Source organism: Leopardus geoffroyi, chromosome B4 (assembly GCF_018350155.1).
Source record: "Leopardus geoffroyi isolate Oge1 chromosome B4, O.geoffroyi_Oge1_pat1.0, whole genome shotgun sequence".
Classification (NCBI taxonomy): domain Eukaryota; kingdom Metazoa; phylum Chordata; class Mammalia; order Carnivora; family Felidae; genus Leopardus; species Leopardus geoffroyi.
In genome coordinates this window covers 75,902,539-75,929,186 of record NC_059341.1, presented here as the reverse complement: position 1 = coordinate 75,929,186, position 26,648 = coordinate 75,902,539, and the positions used below count along the sequence as shown (strand labels likewise).

Sequence of the window (26,648 nt, the reverse complement as noted above, 5' to 3'; positions counted from 1 at the left end):
ACTTTTCTCTTTTATAGATCCAGGGCCCTACATTCTTCTCAGATGTGTATGCCCAAAACTCAATAAAAAATAATGACAGATGGGGCGCCTGGGTGGCTCAGTCGGTTGAGTGTCCAACTTCAGCTCAGGTCACGATCTCACGGTTCGTGAGTTCGAGCCCCTCGTCAGGCTCTGGGCTGATGGCTCGGAGCCTGGAGCCTGTTTCCGATTCTGTGTCTCCCTCTCTCTCTGCCCCTCCCCCATTCATGCTCTGTCTCTCTCTGTCTCAAAAAATAAATAAACATTAAAAAAAATAATGACAGATCAATGAAACTAATGACTTTTCCAAATGAAAGCCTAGGGTGAAATGTTTTAGAATGAGAAAAGTGAACCAATATGTTCATCACAAAGCTTTCTTATTATTTAATAATTTGTTTGCCTTGAAAAGAAATTGAACCATCCTTCCTATAATTACTTTGTGTCATTGTCACATGCACTTCTATTTTAGGTTGCGGCATCTGACGTTGTAAGTAGTTAGGAGTACAGCTTACTATCGTAAACTCACTTAATATCCTTTTGTATGCAGATATGTTCCAGTTCTCCACCATGCTCTGTTTTCATTTCAGCACCTGATATGTTGCAAATACTTTTCCAAAGTTCTTGCCAGAGCTGCCTTCACCTCCTTGTTCTTCAGGCTATAGATGAGAGGATTCAGCATGGGAGTGACTACAGTATACTGCACAGAAAAGATCAGCTCAAGGGGCGCACCTGAATTTGGCATTAGATGGCGGAGCAAACCTGAGCCATAGTAAAGGGTCACTGCGATGAGGTGGGAGGAGCAGGTGGAAAAGGCCTTACTTCTGCCTAAGGTGGAGCTGATGCTCAGGATGGTGGCGATTATACGGGTGTAGGATAAGAAGACCAAAAGGAAGGTTCCGAGTCCATGTAGAAGAGTGGAGCAGAGCAAGGCAATGAGGTTGCTGGAGATATCGGAACAGGACAGTGAGAGGAGAGAGGGCATTTCACAGCTGTAGTGGGGGATGATTTGGGCCTTGCAGAAGACCATCTTCACAGCTAGGAAGATGTTGATGAGTGCATCCAGAAAGCCCAGTCCCCACGAGCCCCACACAAGCTGCATATACAGCTGTTTACTCATGATCTGTCCATACAGCAGAGGGTGGCAGATGGCAGCATAGCGGTCATAGGCCATTGCAGAAAGCAGACAGGCTTCAGTTCCTGCAGCAACAAACACAAAGAAGACTTGAGCAAGGCAGCCCTCTACTGATATTGTTTTCTTTTGAGACAGAAGGTTCTCCAGCATCTTGGGCACAGTGACCGAAGAGAAGCAGATATCGACAAAAGAGAGGTGACTCAGGAAGAAGTACATGGGTGTGTGCAGGTGAAAATCAATCCTGATCACCAGCAGCAGCATCAGGTTCCCCATGATGGTCAGCAGGTAAATCCCCAGGAAGAGCACAAAGAGTGCAGCCTGGACGTGGGGATTGGCAGAGAGCCCGAGGAGGATAAACTCCGTGATGGTGCTGTAGTTCCCCAAGTCCATTTACAAAGGCCTTTCCCTAGAAATAATACAAAACACCACAGGAACCGAAAGTCTATTATCCCCCAAGGAATTTTCTAATTGCATTGGTTCTCTTTTCGTATCACTATTGCCCAGTGAACAGTTTTGTTTTCTATTATAACCTGGGTTTCGTGCAGCCACTTAGAACAAAAAGATGATTAAGGTATGGTCCTTGTTCTTAGTATTCTCCATGGAAGAACATGGACATGAAAACAATGAATGCTACAATTAATGAAATGGGAGCTCAAACTGATTTAGTGAGGGTCAATAATGATAGTTTTCTGAGCGAATTTGACAAAACTTTTAAGAAAGTGTATGATTAGTGTGTTTCTCACATATATTTAGTTTGCCTAAAAAATACAGTCAAAGGCTCAAGACTGAAAAATCAGCTGAGTTCATGGGTAGTTAAAACATGGGTAGTGCTGAAAAGTTGATGCCCAGGGAATAAGTGAGCATCACAGAGCAGTGGCTAAACATGTGGGCTCCTGCATCAAACTAAGATCGAATCCCAGGTCCACCACTAATTAGCTATGATTTTATGTACAAGATACATAACGCTCTTACTTCAATATCCTTGCATATTAAGAGAAGATAATAACAGTACCACAGAGGGTTTTTAGGATATGAAATTATATGAAAATAATAATTTAATTCCATTAAATATGAAATTATATACAAAGCTCTTCAAAAGCATCTATTCTGTGCTGCTGCTGCTACTGCTGCTGCTGCTGCTTCTACTTCTCCTCCTCCTCCTTCTTCTTCCCATTATTTGGGATTTTAAGTCTAGGCAAAAGTCACCTATATTCTTACATCGGTAAAGCACTATCAAAGACCAAAGTTGTTGCTGCTGATGCTACAGTCATCGTTACTACTTTACATGCCTTTATCAAGAGAAGTGCAAGAAATCACATTGAAACCATTACCAGCAGCTTCCCTCCTCTGCTCATCACCTCCACTGGAAGGCAAGTTAGAAGTTTAGAATTATTTTGGTGTTGAGCCTGTCTCCACTTGGCAGTTTCTGCGGTGCCTTCACTCAGAAAGGAGGGCATGTAATTGCTAATAGGCATAGCTGCAGGACTGCAGAGATGATGACAAGGGGGAGATAAAGTGTTTGGGATTCTGTGTAGACCTTAGGGCCCACCTTACGAGCATTACTAGGATGGGTGTGTATCCCAAAACAGGCTGGATCTCGAGAAAATTAAGAGAGGAAAGCTTGAAAGGGTTTCATGCCAGGGAATACTTGAATGGGTATCCTGGCCAGAGCAGCAGCTGGGAGAGAGGACTCTGCCCAGTGCTATGCATTCTGGACTTCTCTCCCAGGAAGTACAGGAAAAAAAAATGGGGGATGCGTTCTATAGGACTAGCTTCTGTTGGAAACACCCACTGTTGCTACTCTCTGCCTGCAGAAGGAAGGCTCCACCCACTAACTTTTCTCGGTTCATACTCAGGGGCCTGTTTTAAAACAGGAGTAGAACATTAAATCCTTTATATTCGTCTGTTGTGACTTTCATCCTGAGACATTGTCCTCACTCTTCATACTCCGAATTTCTCCTTCATGGCCAGATGTGCTCATGTCCCTTGCTGTGTTTCTCGAAGGCTTTATGTCTGAATTACAATTCTCTATTTGCATAAATATCAGTATTTACCAATGACTTCTGGCTTTGACCTTCTACCCTGAAGTCTGACCTTGGGTTACCCATAGGATTTAGTAGGGGGTGGCCCAGCCAGTTCCTTGTCCTGACCATTCCCAGTAAGTGCAGAGCTCAGCCAAGGGAAAGTTGTGATTCCTTACTTGTTAACTCCTTAGCCAAAAACACAGCCTCAAAATCCTTCCCATACCCCAAACACACATTACCTGTATATCCTGTTCGATAAGGTAATTTGCTCTTCAACTTGGCTGCAGGACTTTTATTTAGATTCATTTAGTGAGAAGGAAGATGGCCTGGAGAAAGTGGCTTCTGTCTGGTGTCATGATAAAATTTATAAAATCCTATTGATGATGAAATGCTTTACTGAATTCTAACAATAAATTTATATAGCCAAGGGAAGTTCCTTCTTTCAAAGAATCTCACATACTCTTAGTTTTTCTTGTTTCTAACATCATGTCTCAGTTACACAAAGCATTGTTTGGGTTTAATGAGTTCACAGAGCAGCCATGTGTAGACAACTGGTTGGTTTTGATTCCTCACCAGGGCGACAGCATTTATAATTCTATGGTCATAACCTGAAGTCACATTTAGTAGTAAAAGGTTTTGTCAACACTGATTTTATAAGGATGAGTGGGGATCTCTTAGGTGTGGCCTTTGGAACATCTAGGTGATGCAATGACCTTTAGTCATTAATTCTAAATTCTTCTGAGTCTAGTGGGAGTCGAAAGTAGAAAGAGTGGCCAGAGGGTTATTTGCCTGGCTCCCCAAGCAGGAAAAGAGTAGTTTTCAAATGACACTCTCAGGTCTTCTTCTCTTTGGGACTTCTTAGGCAAAATCAAGCCCAGTCAAATTTGGTGTGTAAAAGTGATTTGTTGATCAAAAAGGTAAAAAGACTAAAAAAGTTCACATGCACAGTTGTTTGCCTAAACTCCATCCAAATCCATTTGCTTTAGAATGCATTTAGAATCCTATACAGGGCCCTGCTACAGTTTGAATACTCCCATTTGGGAGGATTTAGGGAAGCATTTGTGTAAAAGTTAATTATAGTCTTTAGTATGAATAGTCTGTTACACAAATCAAAATTTCCATTTATTTATTTACCATAAACTATTAGGTTTTCAGTCAAACTAGACTGTTCTAGCCTAATATTCCCCCCTCCCCCCACTGTTACTTATCAAATAAATGAGCAAAGGAAACACAATTCAAGGATATATGGAATAATCAAGAACACCTTTTTTAAAAGAATGTTTCCTTTTTTTGTTAATCTATATTTGTTTTTAAGTATTTTGTTTTTAATTATTGTTATGATCAGAACATTCATTCACACATGTATCTAAGAAATTATAGATATAAGAATATGCATATTTAAGGCTTCTATGGAAAGATTATAGCAAGAAACAACAGGGATTTTGAGGGTTTATTTGAGTCTGTCCTCTGCCCCAGTGTATGAACTTACTTTCTTCAGCATCTTTAGTTCCTCTCCAAGGGCCACTCAGTTGAACTTCATTATTCTCCTGCCACATAGTTGAAGTCTACTTCTGTTTTTACTCAACCATCCAAAACCTTCACTTAAGAGTAAAGTATGCCTTTCATTGACTTTTCTTAAACCCAATTTCTAATTATGATTAAAGACACACATATTTTACTAATAAGAAGATCAAAGTAAATATTTGAGGAGTACTGAGAAGAATGAATCAACACTTTCATGACCTCATTTTCTGAATTGAGATAGTTATTTAATCCATTGTTTCTTTCTATTTAGACTAAAGTTAATACCTTTCTAATATTTTTGTTTTCATTTCTTATGCACTGCTTACTTATCTCATGATGTCTGACATAGTATAGACCTAGAAAGTTTTTATTAAAGTCAACTCACACAATGTATGGCTGGTATATTATTCTGATTTTTTTATTATCTACTAGCTTTTCTTTTTCACCTGGAACATGGCAAATACGTTCCCAGTGTCCTTCTCACAGCTGCCTTCACCTCCTTGTTCTTCAGGCTATAGATGAGAGGATTCAGCATGGGGGTGATCATACCATACTGCATAGAGAAGATCAACTCAAGGGGGGATCCTGAGGTTGGCACGAGATAGCGGAGAAAACCTGATCCATAAAAGAAGATCACTGCTATGAGGTGGGAGGAGCAGGTGGAGAAGGCCTTGCTTCTGCCTGAGGTGGAGCTGATGTGCAGGATGGTGGAGACAATGCAGCCATAGGATGAGATGATTGGGAAGAAGGTCCCAAGTCCATGAAGCAGGGTGGAGCAGAGCAGCACTAGGAGGTTGGTAGAAACATCAGAGCAGGACAGAGGAAAGAGAGAGGGCACCTCACAGCTGTAGTGGTTGATGGTATGGCTCTCACAGAAGTCCAAGTTGGCAGCAAGGAGGATGTTAATAAGTGCATTCAAAAAACTCAAGCCCCACGAGCCCAATACAAGTTGCACACACAGCTGTTTTCTCATCATCTGTCCATAGAGCAGAGGGTGGCAGATGGCAGCATAGCGGTCATAGGCCATCACTGAGAGCAGAAAAGCTTCAGTCCCTGCGGTGATAAACACAAAGAAGCCTTGAGCCAGGCAGCCCCTTACTGAGATAGTTTTTATCTCCGATAGGAGGTCTTTCAACATCCTGGGCACAGTAGCTGAAGATAAACAAAAGTCCAGGAAAGAGAGATGACTGAGGAAAAAGTACATGGGTGTGTGGAGGTGAGAGTCAGCCCTGATCACCAGCAGCAGCAGCAGGTTCCCCATGATGGTCAGAAGGTAAATATTCAGGAACAGCACAAAAAACAGAGCCTGGATGTGGGGGTTGACAGACAGCCCGAGGAGGAAGAATTCAGTGATGGTGCTGCGGTTCCCCAAGGCCATTTACAAAGGCCGTTCCCTAAAAATTATATGAAAAATCATGGCAGTGAAGTTTCTTCTATCCTTCAATCAGATTTTGCATTGCATTGATTCTCTCTTATTATCACTATTAATTGGCAAATAAATGTTCAGCTTCTACACTAGGCCACTAGTTTTATGTCGGTCACTTTCAATGTAATGGGGAGCAAGGCATAGTTTCTCTCATTTTAAAGATCGTGCTTCAGGGAGATACATTTGCAAAGACAGGCAATTAGAAACCATGGTGATGGTGCGATGGCAGCTGTAGAAATGAGTTTTGGAAGATTCAGTAATGAGTTAATATTGAGGTATTTGAGCCAAGATTTTAAGGAAATGCAAGCTTCCTCTAAAGAGACATGTAAATTGAGAGAAAAGTGTGCCCAAAGGTAAAGAATTAGGAAGTGAATAGTTCTTAAGAGCTGTCCGCTGGAGTGTGAATGAGCAGCATCTTTGGTCACTCACAGGTAAGCATCAGCCTGGGTTCATCCCAGCTCCACCGCTAATTGTGAGGCCTTGCTAACTGTGAGGCCTTGTACACGTGACTTCACTGTTCCGTACCTCAGTTTTCTTGTCTGTAAAATGAGGCAATAACAGTTCCAACCTTATAAAGTTTTTGCAATGATAAATGTATATGAAGTATTTAGAAAAATGTCTACACAAAAAGCCCAGGTATTATTCTATCACTATTATTGCCATGGTTTACAACTGTAGGCAGAAGTCAGATAGTAAATCACTCTTAAAGGTGATACTTATCAGGAATTAAGTTTTTGCTGCAACATTCACCGCACTTGTTGTTTCCTAAAGGAGGCGTAGAAAATAACGTAGAGATCACTAAGGTGGCTTAACAGCGACATTTTGAAATCACTTTGGAATGATTCCCTTCCAACATTAAACCATTTTACGATCGTGAGGGCAATTTCACTCAGAAAGGGAGGGTATGTGACTGTTTTCAAAAGGAGTAAGTAGCTCAAGAAGAAACAGACAAGACCAGGCCAACCTCTGCTTTAAGAAGCAAGATGCAAAGTTTCAGCAGAACTCAGCACCCTAAGAGGAAGAGAAACTCAGGCCAGAAGAAAGACCACATGTGGTAACACCTGACTGAGAGTCCTTAACAGTTGTTGGTGGAACAATAAAAAACAAACAAACAAACAAACAAAATAATGAAAGACTTCAACCTTAATACTAGACTCCTAATGTAAGCCATTTTGGTTTGTTACAATTACATTTGCTTTTGTTAAGTAGATACAGAGACAAATGCTGTTAGGTAGGTATATAGAGAGATAGATGCATAGGTAGATAGTAAAGAATTCCATAAGAATTCTAAAGCATATGTATGTTAAGACATTTTCATACAGCTCCAAATTAAAGAAGTCTGAAGTTAGTAAAACTTTCTGACTCTTGCAGTTAGGAGACCTGTGTTTGGGAAAAGGTAAATAAAAATGTTTGTGTTCATTAAAAAAAAAAAAAAAAAAAAAAAAAGGAATAGCAACCAGCATTCTTCACAGAGCTAGAAAAAACAATTCTAAAATTTTTATGGAACAAGAAAAACCCCAAATAGCTAAAGTGATGCTGAAAAAGAAAATCAAAGCTGGAGGCATCACAATTCTGATCTGCAAGCTGTATTACGAAGCTGTAATTATCAAGACAGTATGGCACTGGCACAAAAACAGACATATAGATCAATGGAATACAATGGAGAACCTAGAAATGGGCCCACAAACCTATGGCCATCTAATCTTTGACAAAGCAGGAAAGAATATCCAATGGAATAAACACAGTCTCTTTAACAAGTGGTGCTGGGAGAACTGGACAGCAACATGCAGAAGATTGAAACTAGACCACTTTCTTATACTATACATAAAAATAAACTCAAAATGGATGAAAAACCTAAATGTAAGACAGGGGACCATCAAAATTCTATAGAAGAAAACAGGCAACAACCTCTTTGATCTTGGACACAGCAACTTCTTACTTGGCATGTCTCCAGAGGCAAAGAAAACAAAAGCAAAAATGAACTACTAGGATCTCATCAAGATAAAAAACCTCTGCACAGCAAAGGAAACAATCAATAAAACTAAAAGGCAACCGAGGGAATGGGAGAAGATATTTGCAAACGACATATCAGATAAAGGGTTAGTATCCAAAATCTATAACGAATTTAGTCAAACTCAACACCCAGAAAATAATCTGGTGAAGAAATGGGCAGAAGGCATGAATAGAACACTTTTCCAAAGAAGACATCCAGATGCCTAATAGACCACATGAAAAGATGCTCAATATCACTTATCACCAGGGAAATACAAATCAAAACCACAATGAGATACCACCTTACACCTGTCAGAATGGTGAAAATTAACAACTCAGGCAACAACAGATGTTGGTGAGGATGCAGAGAAAGGAGATCCCTTTTGCACTGCTGGTGGGAATGCAAACTGGTGCAGCCACTCTGGAAAACACTATGGAGGTTCCTCAAAAAATTAAAAATAGAACTACCCTATGACCCAGAAATTGCACTACTAGGTATTTATCTAAAGGATACAAAAATGCTGATTCCAAGGGGTACATGCACCCCAATGCTTATAGCAGCACTATTGACAATTATTCAAAAATTATGGAAAGAGTCCAATGTCCATCGACTGACTAATGGATAAAGAAGATGTGGTACACACACACACACACACACACACACACACACACACACGGAATATTACTCAGTGATCAAAAAGAATGATATCTTGCCATTTGCAACATGTGGATGGAACTAGTGTGTATTATGCTAACCAAAATAAATTAATCAGAGAAAGACAAATATCATGATTCACTAATTTGTGGAATTTAAGAAACAAAACAGATGAACATAGGGGAAGGGAAGCAAAAATGAAAACAGAGAGGGAGACAAACCATAAGAGACTCTTAAATGCAGAGAACAAACTGAGGGTTGCTGTCAGGGTGTTGGGTGGGGGAATGGACTAAATAGGTGGTGGGCATTAAGGAGGGCACTTGTTGGGATGAGCACTGGGTAGTATATGTACGTAATGAATCACTAAATTCTATTCCTGAAATCATTATTACACTATAAGTTAACTAACTTGGATTTAAATTAAAATAAAAAAATTTAAGAAAAAGGAAGAGCAGCTATAAATGAGACAGGAAGTATGAAGGACTCTGGGTGCAACTTTGGTACTTGCCCTTACATTATTTTCTGGGATAGATGCAGAGAACTCTGGAAAAAGAAGGAAACAAATTATGTGAATAGAAATCATGTTGGTGCCCAAAGGAACAGCTGGGAAAGAAGACCCTCTCCAGAACAATACACTCTGAACAATTCCCCTAGACAGGGTAGGACAGGAAGAGTGTAAGAGAAGAAGTTTGGGAATGTATCCACTTAGTCCTATGACAGCTTGTGCCAGGCAGAGTCCCTGTGTTCAGATGAAATCATCATAGTTACTGAGCCCTGCCCCAAAGGAGGTAGATCTCACCTTTCTTTGTCCAGTCTGGAAAGGCTGCTTATAAACATTCAGTACTGTATATACCACAGTTGGGTACCTCTCTGGTCTTGATCCTGAAACACTTTTTCAGTGTCTAAGTTTCAACTCCCTTTCTCATGCCCAGGTGATGCTCCTCTCCTTAGATTCCACTTTTTTCTAAGACTCTATATCTAGTTTATAGCATCAGGGAGTGCAGTTAAACAATGTTATGCATAGTTTCCAACTCTGACCTGATAGCCTACAGCCTGTCCTTTAGGTTACTTTCAGGATTCACTGTGGTGCCCCAGCCTGATTCCTGGTTTATGCTAATCCTGAGTTGCTTGATAGCTGATAATGCAAGGTCTAGCTCAGACTTAATTACCCAGCAAGGGTGACTCCTGAGCCCTTACTTATCAATTCCTCATCCCTGATCCCACCTACAAAGCCCTTTCCAGGACCCAAATCCTGATTACCTATGAATTCTGCCCAACAAGACAATCTGATGCCCAAGAAGGCTGCAGAAGTGTGATTTAAACACAGCTTCTAAGAAGTTGAATGAACTATAGAAGGTAGCTTTTGCATCCTCAAACATGGTGAAGTTCATAAAATCCTATTGCTAACTAGATTCTGAACTAAAAATATTACTAGATTGTAAACTAAAAATATGAAATAGTCACAGCACAGTTGCTTCTTTCAATGATCTCAAATGCCTTCATCCAAGCATCTCTTCATTAGGATTTCCAGATGTTTCTTTATAACATGTCTCAGCCACTCATTGGGTTATCTGGTCTCACTAATCCTCAGAACACCTGTTTAGACAGTTTGAGCATTAACCCTCTGGCTGAGAAGCTCAGGGGAATGGCAACTCTGTTATTCCCACTAGTCAATCTTGTAGTCAAGAACCTTAGCAACTGTACTCAAGAATTCATGGAGCTTGCTTAGATGCGGAATTAAGGAACTACTGGTTTGATGTATGTATTATGTACGAACCTTTGTTAATCTAGAGGGAGCTGGTTGGAGACAGACTGGGCCAAGAGTATTTATTTGATTGGTCCCCGTGAAGCAATGGGAACTTACTTGATAGTGAGTCGCTGACTCACTAAATTGATTACCAAATAAGTAAAGAGAAAAAAAATCAGTGAACTCATTTTTGTAAACAATTTGACTCCCATTGTATGATGTGTCTGTGTAGATTCAGCCTACATAATAGCTCTGTTAAGGTTTGAGTGCTCACAGATTGAGATGTGCAGAACTGTTTGCTTAAGTTATCAGAGTCCTGATATAAAACAAATGTCCATTTGTTTATTAAAATGAGGTTTTTTTTTAATTTTTTTTTTCAACGTTTATTTTTTGGGACAGAGAGAGACAGAGCATGAATGGGGGAGGGGCAGAGAGAGAGGGAGACACAGAATCGGAAACAGGCTCCAGGCTCTGAGCCATCAGCCCAGAGCCCGACGCGGGGCTCGAACTCACGGACCACGAGATCGTGACCTGGCTGAAGTCGGACGCTTAACCGACTGCGCCACCCAGGCGCCCCTTAAAATGAGTTTTAAGACCATCAGTAAAATTAGCTCTAGGATAAAAATAATCCTTAACATTTATTATGTTACAGGAGGGTGGGAGAGACACTTGTCTTTGTCTCGTGTGTCGAAAAAAGGAATCTCACCAACATCGGAGAGTGAGCAAAGTGATAGAATTTATTGAGGGGAAGTATAAAGCTCTCAAGAGGGAGAGGGGTCTCACTGGGTAACCACTGAGGATTTTTGTCCCTGACTTTTTATTGGGACCTTATCAGAAAGTGTGAGACTCCACTCATGCGCGTCACCCAGGAATAGGTTTATCATTTTTTTCCCCTCAAACCTGTCTGCCACTTCAGCTCCCCACCTGAAGCTGGAGCCTGCCTTATCTATACCTTATCTATCCCTGCCTAATGTTAACCCTTTCCCTACTCAAACAGAATAGCCAGCAAATAAAGTTCCAAAAAGATCGGAAGACTTGTCTAGATTAGTATTGTGTGATGAGAAGTTTCTGTGGTGATGGAAATGTTTTATATATGCACTCTCCAAAAAAGTAGTCACTAGGCATGGGTGGTTATTGAGCCCTTGAAATGTGGCCAGTGAGACTGAGGAACTGGATTTTTAGTTTTACTTAATTTTAATTAACAAAAAATTAAATTTAAATAGTCTTGTGTGATTAGTGGCTATCACATTGGACAGCTCAGGTCTGGACAATTGTTTCTCTCCAGGAAATCAATGCCAAGTAATTTTTATTTATTTCTCTGATTATAAAAGTTATATACATATATGTATAATGTTATTATATATTATATAATGTAAGAATGTTGTATATGACTCATACATGCATGTTTGTGTATTTTCACATGTGCATGGTGTCTGTGTGCTTGCATATAAGGAATATATACAAAGTATTAATAGTAGTTATCTCTGGATGGGCAGTATTATACATTATTTATTCTTTTTAGGGGGATTCTCTGTATTTCTATATTAAGTATCTGTTAAAATAAGAAATAGAGTGTCAGAACAAGAGTAACACAAGTTCAAGTAAAAGAAAACCATAATTAAGAAAATATAAAGCCCTTTTTATTTGACACATTTAGAGATGAATACTCTGGTATTAAGTCATTTTTCCTTTAATTCTGTTTGTCTGCTTATCTATCTCTATCATCTATCTAATTATCATCTATCTGTCATCTATCTATCTATCTATCTATCTCTATCATCTATCTATCTATTTACCTATCTATTTATCATGTATCTACTTTCCCTTCAAAATTGATTACACTCTTGCTACTCAACTCAATAATGAGCCAGCTTAGTAGCATCACGTGGGAACTTGTTAGAACTACAGGCTCTTAGGACCTGTGCTTGCCTTATTGAATTAGGATCTACATTCAACCAGATTTCCATGTCTACATAAAAATTTGGTAAATAGTGAATTAAATCCAAGTATAGTTTAGTAACACTTTTATGTAACATTTTGATGTGTAGATTTTCTTTACATTAAATACTTTTCTAAATGTGGTTTTAAAATATGGATTACAGTATTCCATAGCATGGGTTTACTTAACTTTTTTTTTTTTTTAACATTTATTTATTTTTGAGAGACAGAGAGAGACAGAATGCAAGCAGGGGAGGTGCAGAGAGAGAGGGAGACACAGAATTGGAAGCAGACTCCAGGCCCTGAGCTGTCAGCATAAAGCCTGATGCAGGGCTTGAACTCATTAATTGCGGAATCATGACCTGAGCCAAAGTCAGAAGTTCAACCAACTGAGCCATATAGGTGCCCCAGCATGGGTTTACTTTAATCAAATAATGCATTCTCTAATATAACAGTTAAATAATTTATAGTTTTCATAGTTATCATGAAAACTGATAATTCTATGATAAGCAGTCTTGTGGCTAAAATTTGATGCAATAACCGATTAATTATTTGAACCCAGACAAGCTAGGGAAAGGGATATGATCTTTGTGAAAACTCTTGATACATATTACTACATGATATCCAGAGACATTAAACCAGTTTATACTTTGGCTTAAAGCATGTGATTATGCTTATTTTGTTAGATTTTCACCAACATTAAACATTGCTAGTATACTTAATTTTAAACATTTATTGGCTTGAAATTATATTTTATTTTATATTCACTAGAGTGAATAAATTTTGAATACTTACTGGATTCTATTTCTCCTATTGTGAGGTGCATATTTTGTATTTTGCAAACATTTGATTGGTATGTCTGTGTTTCTGAATGGTTTTAAAATTTTCTGTGAAGATTTCAATCCAAAGCTAGAAAGGGCAAAACACAAAAAGGAACCTGAGCTGGAGGAGAGTTAAATATCAACTAAGAGTATGACAAAAAAAATAGAAATAGAAATAGAAATAAAGTTTGAATAAATAAAGTTAAATAAAAAAATTTACTGAAATAGGCCACATTTTAGAAGTTTGAAAAAGTAAACTATCTTTTCTCACATAGTGAAATTGAATTAGAAATCAATATCAGAAGGATAAATAGAAAAGTCCCCAAATACATTTTTTTAAAAGATACTCTATTTTTAAAAATATATTTATTTATTTTGAGAGAGAGAGAGAGACCACAAGATGGGGAGAGGCAGAGGAGAGACAGAATCCTAAGTAGGCTCCGTGCCATCAGCACAGAGCCTGAGGTGGGACTCAAACCCACAAACTGTGAGATCATGACCTGAGCTGAGTCAGACGTTCAACGGACTGCACGACGCAGGTGCCCCCCACCCCCTATACATTTCTAAATGCACATAGGTTAAAAGAGACATTGCAAAGGAAATTAGAAAATATTTTGAATTGAAAGAAAATGAAAGTAATATATCAAAATTTGTAAGACACAGCTACAACAGTACTAAGAGAGACAAGAAATCTTTTAATACATCTATTAGAAAAAGAGAGAGAGTGGAATTCAATTTTCTAAGCTTGCACCTCAAGAAGCTTGGAAAAAACCAGCAAATTATATACAGAGCAAGTGGAAAGAGGAAAATAATCAAGAGCAGTAAACAAAATAGAAAGTAGATGTACAACAAAGAAAACAAGGAAAGCCAAAGTTGATTTCTTGAAAAGATCAGTGTAAATGGTAAATTTGCAGTATTGACCAAAAATAAATAAATAATTAAAAAATTAGTGATATCTGAAATGAAAAGGAAGAATTACTACAAATCTTATAGACATAAAAAAGTTATTAGAAGGATGTTATGCACAAATATATCAAATACTCGTGAAAATATAAGTATCAAATATTTATATTAATAGCACAATTTCCTTGAGAAACACAACCTAACAATTCTAACACAAGAGAAAATATAAGGTTTGAACACTTCAATATCTGTTAAATAAATTAAACATGAAATTACAATATTTTCCATAAAGAAAACTCCAATCTACATGACTTCACTGGTGAACAAATAGTACCAGTTTTACATACAAATTCATCTATAGAATGGCGATTGTAGGAAGAATCCTCAACTTGTTTTATGAGGTCAATAATAACCCTGATGCTAAAATCTGACAAGAGCGTGAAAAGAAAATAGTCCAATAATTATCACGAACATAGATGGAAAAACTGCAAGCAAAACATAGCATATATAGTCAAATAATTTATTAAAAAGATAATATATCATAATGAAGAGGGGTTCATTTTGCGAATGCAAAATTAACAGTCAGAAATCAATCATTGAGAGAGGCAAATCTAAAAAGAGAGAGGGAAACAAACTGTAAGAGACTTTTTTTTTTTGCTGAGCAACTTTAAAGGTAACTTATTTACATTGTGATGTATCAAATTATATATGAAAATTAGTAATTTTATAACTGTGATAATAGCAGGGTAATCAATTTTTAAAAAAATTATTCAAAGTTTATTTTTTCCAGCAAAAGTAAAATGATTGTAAATTGAAATTAGTTTCTTAAATTTTTTTTGACTTTTTTTTAATTCTCAAGTTAGTTAACATATGGTGTAGTCTTAGCTTCAGGAGTAGAACGCAGTGATTCATCTCTTACATATGACACCCAGTGCTCATCCTGTCATCCATTTAAACCACTTCCCAACCCCCCACCCCCATTAACCTTCTTATGGTTATGAGACTCTTTTTTTTTTTTTTTTGATGTTTGTTTATATTTGAGAGAGACAGAGACAATATGCAAGTGGGTTAGGGGCAGAGAGAGCGGGAGACACAGAATCTGAAGCAGGCTCCAGGCTCCGAGCTGTCAGCACAGAGCCCGACACATGGGGCTCGAACTCACGAGCTGAGCCAAAGTCGGATGCCCAACCAACTGAGCCACCTAGGGGCCCTGAAGTCAAATTCATTTAAGGATGAGTTTGTAAAAGAGGCTTGAGAAAGGTATAAACTGACATTAAATTCTTCTGGAAATTCTCATTCCCTTAGCACCCTTTTCACATAATGACAGTAAGTCAGATAATTTTAAATATAAATGAAACATGCAAAACCATGTTAAAATGCATTTGTAATTTTTAGAACTATATGAGTTCTTGTAGCAGACTTGAACAATAGCTTTAGAATCATCAAACACAGCAGCCACTAAATATTTACCAGTTGTCTGCTTGACAAAGAAAGGACTACAAAGATGGCCTCAGGACCACTAAAGAAAAGAACAAAACCAGATGATTAGTCTTGATTACTGTTTGTAGCCTGTGTTCTATGAAGGAATGCACCCTCATGCCTTTAGAAGAAAGAGTGAGAAAATAGAAAGGAACTGGGGAACTTTTCCTGATCAGTGAAGATTCTATGAGAAATAGAAGTTTCTATACTGTAGAGTTTCTTACAGACTCTCACACTTGAAATTTTGTCACCAGTTCATGTAGAGAATGAAGAGTTTGCTCTGTGTGTGTGTGTGTGTGTGTGTGTGTGTGTAGAAAGCTAGAGCAAGTCATTATTTACATTAATAAGTGGGATCAATTCAAATTTATTTCAATTTTTCTGTTACATAATAGTTAAGAACATGGACTCTAGATTCTGAGCTGCCTAGTTTGAATTCCAACTTAAACCATTTAATATGCATCGTTGGGTTATTTTTATTAACATCCTTTACTCTAAGTTTTCTTGTTCATATATGTGACTGGCCAAATTTACCTTATGTCAATAATAATGGGATAGTGAATGTAAATTATTTAAGTTCTGAGACAAATTAAGAGTTGCAAACATGTTTGACATTTGCCTCGTATTAACAAAAGGATTTTCTAAGCTTTAGGAAAAAAGAATCTTCATATGGAAAGTTGAACGTATTTGATTACATAAAAATTAACATTTCTCTTTCTCTAAAAAGGAAATCCACAAAATGAAAAGACATTTTAAGGAGGTTTACAAGTTGGAATCAACTATGACAGACAATGTTTAATGTATTTATTGTATTAGTTAAATTGATAAGAACATCACCAACTGCATATATTAGTGGGCAAAATAGATGAATAATTAGACAAGAGAAAAGTAGTAAATAAATATGTAACATTGTTCATGTCAGTAGTATCAAAAGAAATATAGATAGATACAAAAATTTAATTCCTGGCCTATAAGTAAAATATTTTAAAAGCAGTATAAATAATACAGGTTACATGGGAAAGAGAGACATTTGCATACGTTGCTGGCATCACAATAGTGGTAAAATACTTGGCAAAATAATCTGTTGAAACATGTCACAAGGCTTAACAAACATCATACACATTTGATCTAATAATTTCCAAGCATCAAAATAATTATAACAAAAATATATTTATGAGATATTTAATGCATTGCTATTTTTAGAACTGAAATGTCACCTGAACTGTACTGTAAAATATATGAAAGATAAATTATAATAGTGAAATAATAAACTATTTTCCATGATGAGGAAATGCCAAGCACACTTTGGAATATAAACATAATAGATTATTAAAATAATTAAAATTAATATTAGTTATAGTAACATAAAAGTCACTTACAATATAATTTAAGTAAAAAGCTGTATATATAGTGATACATGTTGTATGAATTTTATTAGGTATAAAGATGTAAACATAATATAAAACATGTCAGTGGGAATTATCCTCTTGGACTGGAGTTGGTTATAGGGCTCACAGTGAAACAGATGCTAAGTTTCCTCTTTTAAAATGAACTGCCAACAATGACCAAATCCTTTTCTCCTTGGCTTTCTAACAGGTAATAGTGATGAGGGAGCATCGGGTGAGCTGAGAACAAAGTACAGGCTAACAGCACCCCCAACCCTACCCCTTATGGAATATGTGTGATATTCCTGGACACTCCTGGCTACCCAAGAACAAAGGAAAGGGGTTTAAGTGCTTGCCATGGTAATGTGGGAAACAAAGGCAAATGAAAAAGTAATTCCCTTGCTGCTTACAGGCCATTGACAAGTCCTTGAAACAGGCAGAGTGACCTTCCTCTAGAAGTTCAGCTGCTTCCATGAGGACACTTTGCTAGGAGCAAAAGGGAATCTTGGCTTACCATTATCCTGACCCCTCAGGATCCTGTAAGTCTACTTTAACATATAAAAATTTCCATTATCTCAACTCTCCCAAGATATATGCTGGCAATCATACTCCAAGTTTATGGCCACCTGATATATATCTGAAGGGTCTCATGATGAAGGTTTTACTAAACGGTAATAAATGGCATTTTCTTAACGCAACTAGCCGCTCAAGGTCCTGGAAACCTTGCTTCCAAAATTCCTTAGAGACTTACTCTATCCCTAACCCATTCCCAACCTGATGGTATATAATGAGTTACCCATCACAACCCCCATGAAGCTCTTTCTGCCCACGGGTCCTGTCCCCATGCTTTAATAAAATCACCTTTTTGCACCAAAGCCATCTTCAAGAATTCTTGCTTGGCCAGCAGCTCCAAACCCCCCACCATCACTGCAAGTCTTCACCAATAGAATACATCTGCTGCTACTACTCCAACGCACGTTGAACAATACATAAATGAAATTCTGGTGTTTTAGAGAGGATGAGGGAATCTTGAGGTCTTTGTCTCATATTACAATCTGTAGGGGATTATAATATGTTTGATGGACAATCATTTCTTCCTCTTCTTGCAGGTGAGAGATGGGTAGACTCCTTTCCTAGAAATCACATAAAGAAAGCACCAAGGAAATTATGTATAAATGTAGGAATTCATGAAAGAAGAGAAGACTGACCTATCATTTCTCCGTATGAAAACTTTTGATAACTTAAGGAATTCAGTTTCTTTCAAATCAGAAAATATTGGTTCACATTGAAATTAACTGAAAAGGAACAGTAAATGCTTTATAGTATCCATTATAGACTGTCACCTTTGCTGTCCATAGAACAATACCTCAGTATCCACAAGTGAATATATTTTTTTTAACATTTATTTATTTTTGAGACAGAGAGAGAGAGACAGCACGAACAGGGAGGGTCAGAGAAAGAGGGAAACATAGAATCTGAAACAGGCTCCAGGCTCTGACTGTCAGCACAGAGCCCGAGGCGGGGCTTGAACCCACGGACCGCGAGATCATGACCTGAGCCGAAGTCGGCCGCTTAACTGACTGAGCCACCCAGGCGCCCCTCCACAAGTGAATATTAAGCAGGTGTCAGGACACCTGGGTGGCTCAGTCAGGTGAGTGTCCAACTTCAGCTCAGGTCATGATCTCATGGTTTGTGAGTTCAAGCCCCGCGTGGGGCTCTGTGCTCACAGCTTGGAGCCTGGAGCCTGCTTTGGATTCTGTTTCCCTCCCTCTCTATGCCTCCCCCTCTCACACACTCTCTCTCTCAAAAATAAAACACTAAAAAAATTTAAGCAGGTGTTAAATTGATCTACTATTTCTTGTAGCATAATTCATGTGAATATGAATAAAAGTAGCACAAAACAGAGCAACAATTTTTAAAATTATATACGTGATGAATCTTCTGTTAAGAATGGCCTACTGATAAGCATTTACAATTATGATTTAAATATGAAATTCCTTTGAATCAATGGACTAATAATCGCTCAAATTCTCCAAAGCCAAGAGAAAAACATCCCGAAATACTAAAGGGGCTCAAATATTTCTCTCTCATAAGAAATTTGGAAATATTTTGATGATAGAATCTAAATGAATTGTTACTATAGAAATGTATCATTAGGATAAAGGACATTTAGGAAAATTCATCTTCAGTGAATTGTCATTGGTTAGGTGGGCACCTAAGGGAATGCAAGATTCCTGCCGGGAGCAAAAATGTTGCTCTGAGCACTTACATGTGAGCAGGCATCAAGGAAAGTAAGGATCTGCAAAGGAAAGGTAGAAGCCACCAAATATGTCCAATTTGCAAATCTACTCAGAACTTAACCTCTGTCTGCTTGTTTTGGAAATAGGATTGCATTGCTCCGGTACTTCCATTTTTCCTGTCACTGTCTCTTTCCCTGAGGCTGTGGGCACTACTTAAACCCAGGAAATGGTTAGCAGGTTTGCAAAGTTACTCTAGGAGGGCAATTTTCCACAGGCCTATTCCCACCTTAAGCTTTCTATAAAAACAAATATTTGGGAAGTCTTCAGCCCCATTATGGTAACTCACTCATTTCTCTTCCTGCAACTTTAACCAGAATTCATTACCCAGTGGCCCTGTGAACTTGTTATGACTGTTCTCATTCAAAGATGCAGGCAGTTTTCCATTTAGGAAAACCATGGCTTTCAAACTCCACTACAAATGATGATAGTTAATTTACATCACTCATCTTAATATATATGAAAATAAATGAGAAATATCGATGAACATGTTCTAAGCAAAATTTTATAGTGTTACATGAATATTTAATCAATTTTTTTTTTTTTTTTGCTTTCAAGTAGGACTGACCTAAATGGTCCACCATATAATAGGTCTTTGTTTTTTCCTTAATCCTTTCTGATTAATTTTGCCAAACTGGACATCATGAACTGTCAGGAAGTACCCCTTAATGTCAACTCACTTGATGTTTTGCCACATATTTTTATTATAATTACCCATAAACCTCTCTCTTTATTCTGCCACTGGAAACATTATAAATACTTCCCCAGTGTTCTCTGCAGAGCATCCTTCACCTCCTTATTTTTTTGGTCTGCAGATGAGAGGATTCAGCATGGGAGTGATCACACCATACTGCAGAGATCAGATCCAGAGTGGGGGGTGGATTCTGAAGTTGGAATGAAATAATGAAGAAGACCTGAGCCATAGAACAAGATCGTTGTGGTAAGGTGGAGGAGCAGGTGGAAAAAGCTTGCTTCTGCCAGCGGTGGAGGTGATGCTCAGGATGGTGGAGATAATGTGGGCATAAGAGATGAAGATTGACAGGGAAGTTACAAGGCCATATGGGAGGAAAGAGCAGAATATGACAAAGAGGTTTGTAGAAACATCTGAGTAAGAGAGAAGGAAGAGAGAGGGCAGCTCACAGCTGTAGTGTGGGCTGGTATGGTTATCACAGAAGTCCATTTTCATTGCCAAAGGGACATTAATGAGTGTGTCCAGAATGCCCAGGTTCCATGAACCCTACACTAGCTGCAAATACCACTGTTTACTCATCACCTGGCCATTGAGCAGTGGGTGGCAGATGGCAGCATAGTGGTCATAAGCCATCTCTGAGAGTAGGCAGACTTCAGTCCCTGCCACGATAGATACAAAGAAGGCTTGAGCCAGGCAGCCCTCTTCTGAGATGGTTTTCTTCTTAGAAAGGAGATGGTTTTCTTCTTAGAAAGGAGGTTTTCCAACATCTTGGGCCCAGTGACAAGGGAAACAGAGGTCTAAGAAAGAGAGGAAACTTTGGAAGAAGTACATGAGGCTGTGGAGGTAAGAATCAGCCTTGGTCACCAGCATCATTGTCAGATTCCCTATTAGGGTCAGGAGATAAATCACCAAGAAAAGCACAAAGAGCAGAGTCTGAATGTGGGGGTCAGCAGATAGTTCAAGCAGGATAAACTCTGTGACGGTGGTGTGGTTCCCCAAGGCCATTTAAAAAGGATGGCCCCTAAATATGATTATGAAAAGCATGGCAATGAAGTTTCTATTTTCCTCCAACCAATTTTCATATTGCTTTGATTCTCTTGTAATATCATAAACATTCAGAAAATATGTCTTAACTTCCATCATGGGCCAAGTTTTGTGTCAGTCACATGGAACATAAAGAATAAGATTTGATGCCTACATTTTAAAATGTCATAGTTGAGGGGCGCCTGGGTGGCTCAGTTAGTTGAGCATCCAACTTCGGCTCAGGTCATGATCTCACAGCTTGTGAGTTCAAGCCCCGCGTCAGGCTCGTGCTGACAGCTTGGAGCCTGAAGCCTGCTTCGGATTCTGTGCCTCCCTCTCTCTCTGCCCTAACCCACTCACATTCTGTCTCTGTCTCTCTCAAAAATAAATAAACATTTAAAAAAATGTCATAGTTGAAAGAAGAATACAAAATAAAGACAAGCAATTAAATCAGAATATGAGTAACTGAAATGGGAACTTTAAGTCTGATTAAGAGAGAAGTCATTAATGTCATCTAATTTAAGGTAAAGGAAGAAAAATTTAAGGATAAGTATGATTTCTCTAGGAAGTCATGGAAAGGAAGGACATTTAACTGGAAGATCAGGATTGAGAAGTAGAAAGGCATATTTAGTAAAACGTGGGCATTTCTTAATAGTTAAGAGTTTAGAATATAGGTAGATAATAGTGCAGTGACTAAGGATGTAGGGTCCTGTGTCAGACTAAAATCAAATCCCAGCTCCACATTGTGCATGTTACATAACTGTCCTTGTCTTCTGTTTCCTTGCTGAAAATTAGGATAACAATATACCTCTGTTAGAGTTGTTAGGAGAATTAAATGTGATAACATATGTTAAGTGCATTTTAAAAACCTGTACACTATTTCTTAATGTACTGTCATCGTTATTTGAGATTACAATTGTGGCCTAAAACAAATAATATCCTCATGCAGAATTATCCCCTATCAGAGTTAAAGTTATTTTTGCCACTACTGCTCCTGTTCCTTACTGAAAGGAGTATAATAAAGTTATTTTGAAATCACTAAAGATAGATACTCTCCTTTTTCCATCTCCCACCTGAAAGAATTTGGGATTTGGAATCACATTGAAATGTTCAAGGGTTAAAGACCTTAAAGTTACTGAGGTAAATGTTACTCAGAACAAAAAAGCAGCCAGACTTGAGAGATGCCAAAGGAGAGAGAAGGTGAACTTGTGGCCCCAGAAAGAAATCACTTTCTGGGATGGTTGTGTGCTCCATGAACGGCCAGACCTCCAGGCAAATAAGGAAGAGGTCATATAAAGGAGTACCTTGCCAGTGTCCATGGCATAGATCACTCACTCAGACAAGGCAGAAAAGAGGTAAAGTAGGGACAGAATTTCAGGAGCCCATGATCCTAGAACTCTGAGAGCTTGGCAGGACTTCTAAATTATTCTGGAATTACCACAAGAAGAGATTCTTCCTAAATAACTTTCCTCTGTCCATTAAAAATTTTTTTTAAACATTTTTATTTTTATTTTTGAGACAGAGAGAGACACAGCATGAACGGGGGAGGGGCAGAGAGAGAGGGAGACACAGAATCGGAAACAGGCTCCAGGCTCTGAGCCATCAGCCCAGAGCCCGACACGGGGCTTGAACTAGCAGACCGCAAGATCGTGACCTGAGCTGAAGTTGGACACTTAACCGACAGAGGCACCCAGGCGCCCCTCCTCTGTCCATTTTAAGAAGGCTTCTTAAAGAGGGGAATAGAGCATTCAGTCATGCACATATTTAGATTTATCCTTTGACATTCATCCTGAGACACTTCCCAATACTCTAGTACCAACACCTTTCACTGTACCTTGACATGCCCAAACACTCAGGTTTGGTTTATAAAAATACTCTGCCTGTTTGAACATTGGATGTTATCCATCAGTTCTAGCATTGGTCAGATGTGTTAGAATTGGATCTTTGGGTCACTCGTAGGACTTATACAGTGGCTGAGTGTATTTCCTCTTCCTGCCATTCCTTTGTTGCCCTGTTCCCAATAAGTTCAAAACCTGACCAAGGTTAACTTTGAGTGCTTACTTTTCAACTGATCAGCCATCAACACATCCCTGTTCCATTTCCAATACCCAAATGCATGTTACCTGTACATCTTCTTCAACAGACGGTCTACTCCCTGATGTGGCTATAGGGCTTGTGTTTGATTCAACTTTTAAGAATGGAAAATGATTGGGAGAAGGCACTTTTTTTATACCTGGTTTTATGACTGAGGTTATAAAATTCTACTGATAATATTTTTTTCCATATTCTTCACTATTAGAGTGAAATAGCTACAGGGAGTTTTTTTCTTTCGAATCTGAAACACAGTCACCCTGCCACCTCTTCATTTGTTCCTCTGTTTTCCAAAAACTTTGTCTCAGCCATATATAGAATACTTTGGTCCAAGTAATCCTCAAAGCTGCTTAGTTTAGGTACCTTGAGGATTGACTACCAGGCAACAGTAGCCCAGAGAATGGTTGATGCAATGCCAATTATTCCCTGTAGTCAGAACTTGAAGGTTTTATAGTAAAGAGTACCAATGGGGTTCCCTTAAGTGTGGCATTTGGAACTTCTAGGTTGAAGCAAAGACCAAAACTGTCAGATGTGAACTCTTTGATAGGGAAGTTCACAGGGGACAGAAAAGGCAATGGTTTTTTTTAACTGTCTTCCTTGTAAAAAACAAATATTTTTCACTTGACACTCTAAAGCAATTTCACCCAGGTAAATCTGCTGCGTACCTGTGAGTTGAAGATAAAATGAGTAAAAAATTATAATAAAGGAAAGAAATCTCATAACTAGTCATTTGTCCAAACTGCTCAGTCAACTTTTTCTGGTGTGATTAACCCATGTATATGAATCCATATATACTTTAGCCACGTGATGGCTATATAACAATTTTCATGCTTAGTGATTAAGATTTCATTTAAGCAAGCAATTACTTATTGAATGTATCATGTATTGAGTCAATATATTATGATAAATCATAATGCCCACTTATTTATGATATACTATAATGTTATCATTCAAACTAGAATGCTTAATAGTGATTTTCATCCCCCCTGTCAATTTATTAAATAAACATAAGCAATAGAATTGTAAGGAAGTTAGATTACAAGTCCATTTTAGAACATTGTCTTCCTGCAGGAAACGTATGTGGATACTAAAATTATTTTATTTACATTAGTTTTTATAAATTTATAAAAATTTTTTTATAAAATTTTTTTTATATCCCAGCCACATTTTCTGGGACCCACTTGAGTTCATCTGCATAGTGATAGATTCCCAGATCAAGTACCTGCATCAATTCACTTCTACAAAAGAGGATAATCTCTAGAATAATAGGATCTTGCTCCAAGCACGCATACTCAACCCAGAAGTTCATGGAGTTAATGGCCATCAGGATCAAACTTAAACAATAGGAAATGGAAATCAGTGGGTAAATGCCCCAGGAGGAAAGTTCCTGAGTTATGTATCACACGGTTTTTCTGAGGGTCCCCAGTGAGATTGAGTTCTAGTTTCCCATTACAAAATCATTAACACATCCTTTATTGGTTTTTCTTTCTTGTCTCATGCCTCCCATTTCCTTACTTTGAATCCTCTCTAAAATACTCTACCAGTACCCAAATCCGTGTCTCATTAAATGCTTCTGGGAGAATGCAAAAGAAGATGGTACCAGATGAAGTTCTAGAGAACAGTGGGATTTTGGTAATACATCCCTTGCCAGGTAAGGGGCAGCAGGGACTTTTCGTAGGGGTAAGTACTATGGGGATAACCCCTTTAACATCCAATTACTATGACTCTTTTGATTTGAATGATGTACATATGGAAGTGAAAGTATTGGCTGTAGCTGCAGCAATTCAAAAATATGTGGATAATGATAATTATAAAGATTGTGGAGAACCAAGCATTTGTCACTTGAGCTAGAAGCCCTGAAATAGAAAATGATATTTTCAAATCAGTCAGCTATCAACTTAGGGTACGCTGCAAATCCAAAAATATTATATGGAAGCATTGAAAAAACCCTTATTTCCCATTGCAGAAGGGGAGACTGTATGAAAACAAAGTTCAAGATTTGATCTTAAGGTAGCTGAGCCATTAAGAAATCTAAATATGCTGCTCTAGAAGGTTTCCTGTGCTAAAGTAAAGGCCTTGATAAGGAAGGGACTAAACCCTGCAGTCAGGAATGTGAATATTTGGGTGGACAGAGAACCCTGAATACATATTGTCTTAAATCTTCAGGATTTCAGAAGTGATGGTCTCTCCCAGTCCTCTTTATTAAAGTCCATCACTCTCACACTGCTTGGATGAAAAAGCCTTGCCTGAAGCACATCACAAGATGATGTGTGTCCTCTTCAGGGTCTGCCCTAACTTCCCCTCATTGCTTCTAGACCAATAACATAGGTTAGACCTCAGGACTGTAGGAAAATTTGGCATCTCTGTAGGAAGAAATAGCTTATTCATTGAAAGGGCAGCAAGATACAGTTAATATATACTAGCAGGAATTTGTGGAACACATATATCCTAAAGGTATTTGTGGGAGAAGGGTGACTTATTTAAATGGTAGCACTATCACATAATTTAAAATTTTAGGTCCCTGAAAGGGTGCAATGGAAGCAACCACACAATAGAGTAAATTAGCTGAAGTTGCCAGAACTGCCTCACACCTACTAAGGAAAGAAAAAAGACTTGTGCATGTTTAGTTTTACTATTTATGGCTGGAGTATCCATCATCTGACTGTGTTCTTCATGAGGCCCTCCCTTTGCTAAAGTTCTGAGGAATTCATTACTGAAAAGAGCAATGGAATCACTCAGAACCTCAGGGGAGTCTGTCCTAGGTAGGCAAGGTTTGATGGTTGGAGATGCTGCCATGGAATTGGGGTACTTATTGCCAAAGGAAATAAGATTATGGAATAGCAGAGGCCAGATGACTGTCTTTAATAGTCAAGTGTAAGGTGAATACAATTACTGTGATGTGCACCAAGGCCATATTGGCAACCAAGGTGTTTTGGCCTGCAAACATCTGTACTGATGCATAACTGATCACAATGTGCATAGTGGGGAGATAGGCAGCCAATGAGCCATTATTCCTTTACTAATAATGGCCCCCAAACATGATCGGGAATAGTGAGCAGAATGCTGATGTTAGCTGCCACCATGAAAACTCATGGTTCCGTGTCAAGTTTCCAGACGTGAACTAGTTTTAAGACCAGAGTCCATCTCATTAAGGGGAAGCCAAGTGTCCTTGAGGAAAGTCCTACAGTCACATATAGTATTTTCAAAACTGTTACTCAAATTCTTTTTCCAAACTGTTAATTTATCAGACTAACTGTACACTGAGAAAATAAAAATACTTAGATCTTTTGAGGGATATTATGCACAGGGTCTGAGCCAAACCCTGATACCTGGGACATAAAACACCATCAAGTCCTCATAGGCAGGTAGCCTCATGACACCCACCGTTATTGCACCAATGTTTCACCTAAATGTAGTTCACACCTATGGCCTCATAGAAATTTCCCCATGACCAGTTGATGGAGAAAGACAAAACCCAGGTTTAGTTTGTGATTGAGTTTGCTAA

The 26,648-nt window shown here is 38.3% G+C and overlaps 2 protein-coding genes and 1 pseudogene across 2 annotated transcripts; all 3 read right to left on the bottom strand.

The window, feature by feature from the left end:
- Window positions 1-601: 601 nt before the first annotated feature.
- On the bottom strand, window positions 602-1,540 carry LOC123590479 (olfactory receptor 8S1-like). Its single transcript, XM_045463711.1, has one exon. It carries the CDS (start codon window positions 1,538-1,540, stop codon window positions 602-604), a length of 939 nt encoding a protein of 312 aa, XP_045319667.1.
- Window positions 1,541-5,140: 3,600 nt separating this feature from the next.
- Window positions 5,141-6,076, bottom strand: LOC123590480 (olfactory receptor 8S1-like). Its single transcript, XM_045463713.1, has one exon. The coding sequence runs from the start codon at window positions 6,074-6,076 to the stop codon at window positions 5,141-5,143; it is 936 nt and encodes a 311-aa protein (XP_045319669.1).
- A 14,012-nt stretch (window positions 6,077-20,088) lies between these two features.
- LOC123591342 lies at window positions 20,089-21,034 on the bottom strand (annotated as a pseudogene).
- Window positions 21,035-26,648: the final 5,614 nt, after the last annotated feature.

Coding starts and splice junctions, on each gene's coding strand:
- LOC123590479 (XM_045463711.1), bottom strand. CDS start 1,540: ATGGACTTGGGGAACTACAGCACCATCACGGAGTTTATCCTCCTCGGG.
- LOC123590480 (XM_045463713.1), bottom strand. CDS start 6,076: ATGGCCTTGGGGAACCGCAGCACCATCACTGAATTCTTCCTCCTCGGG.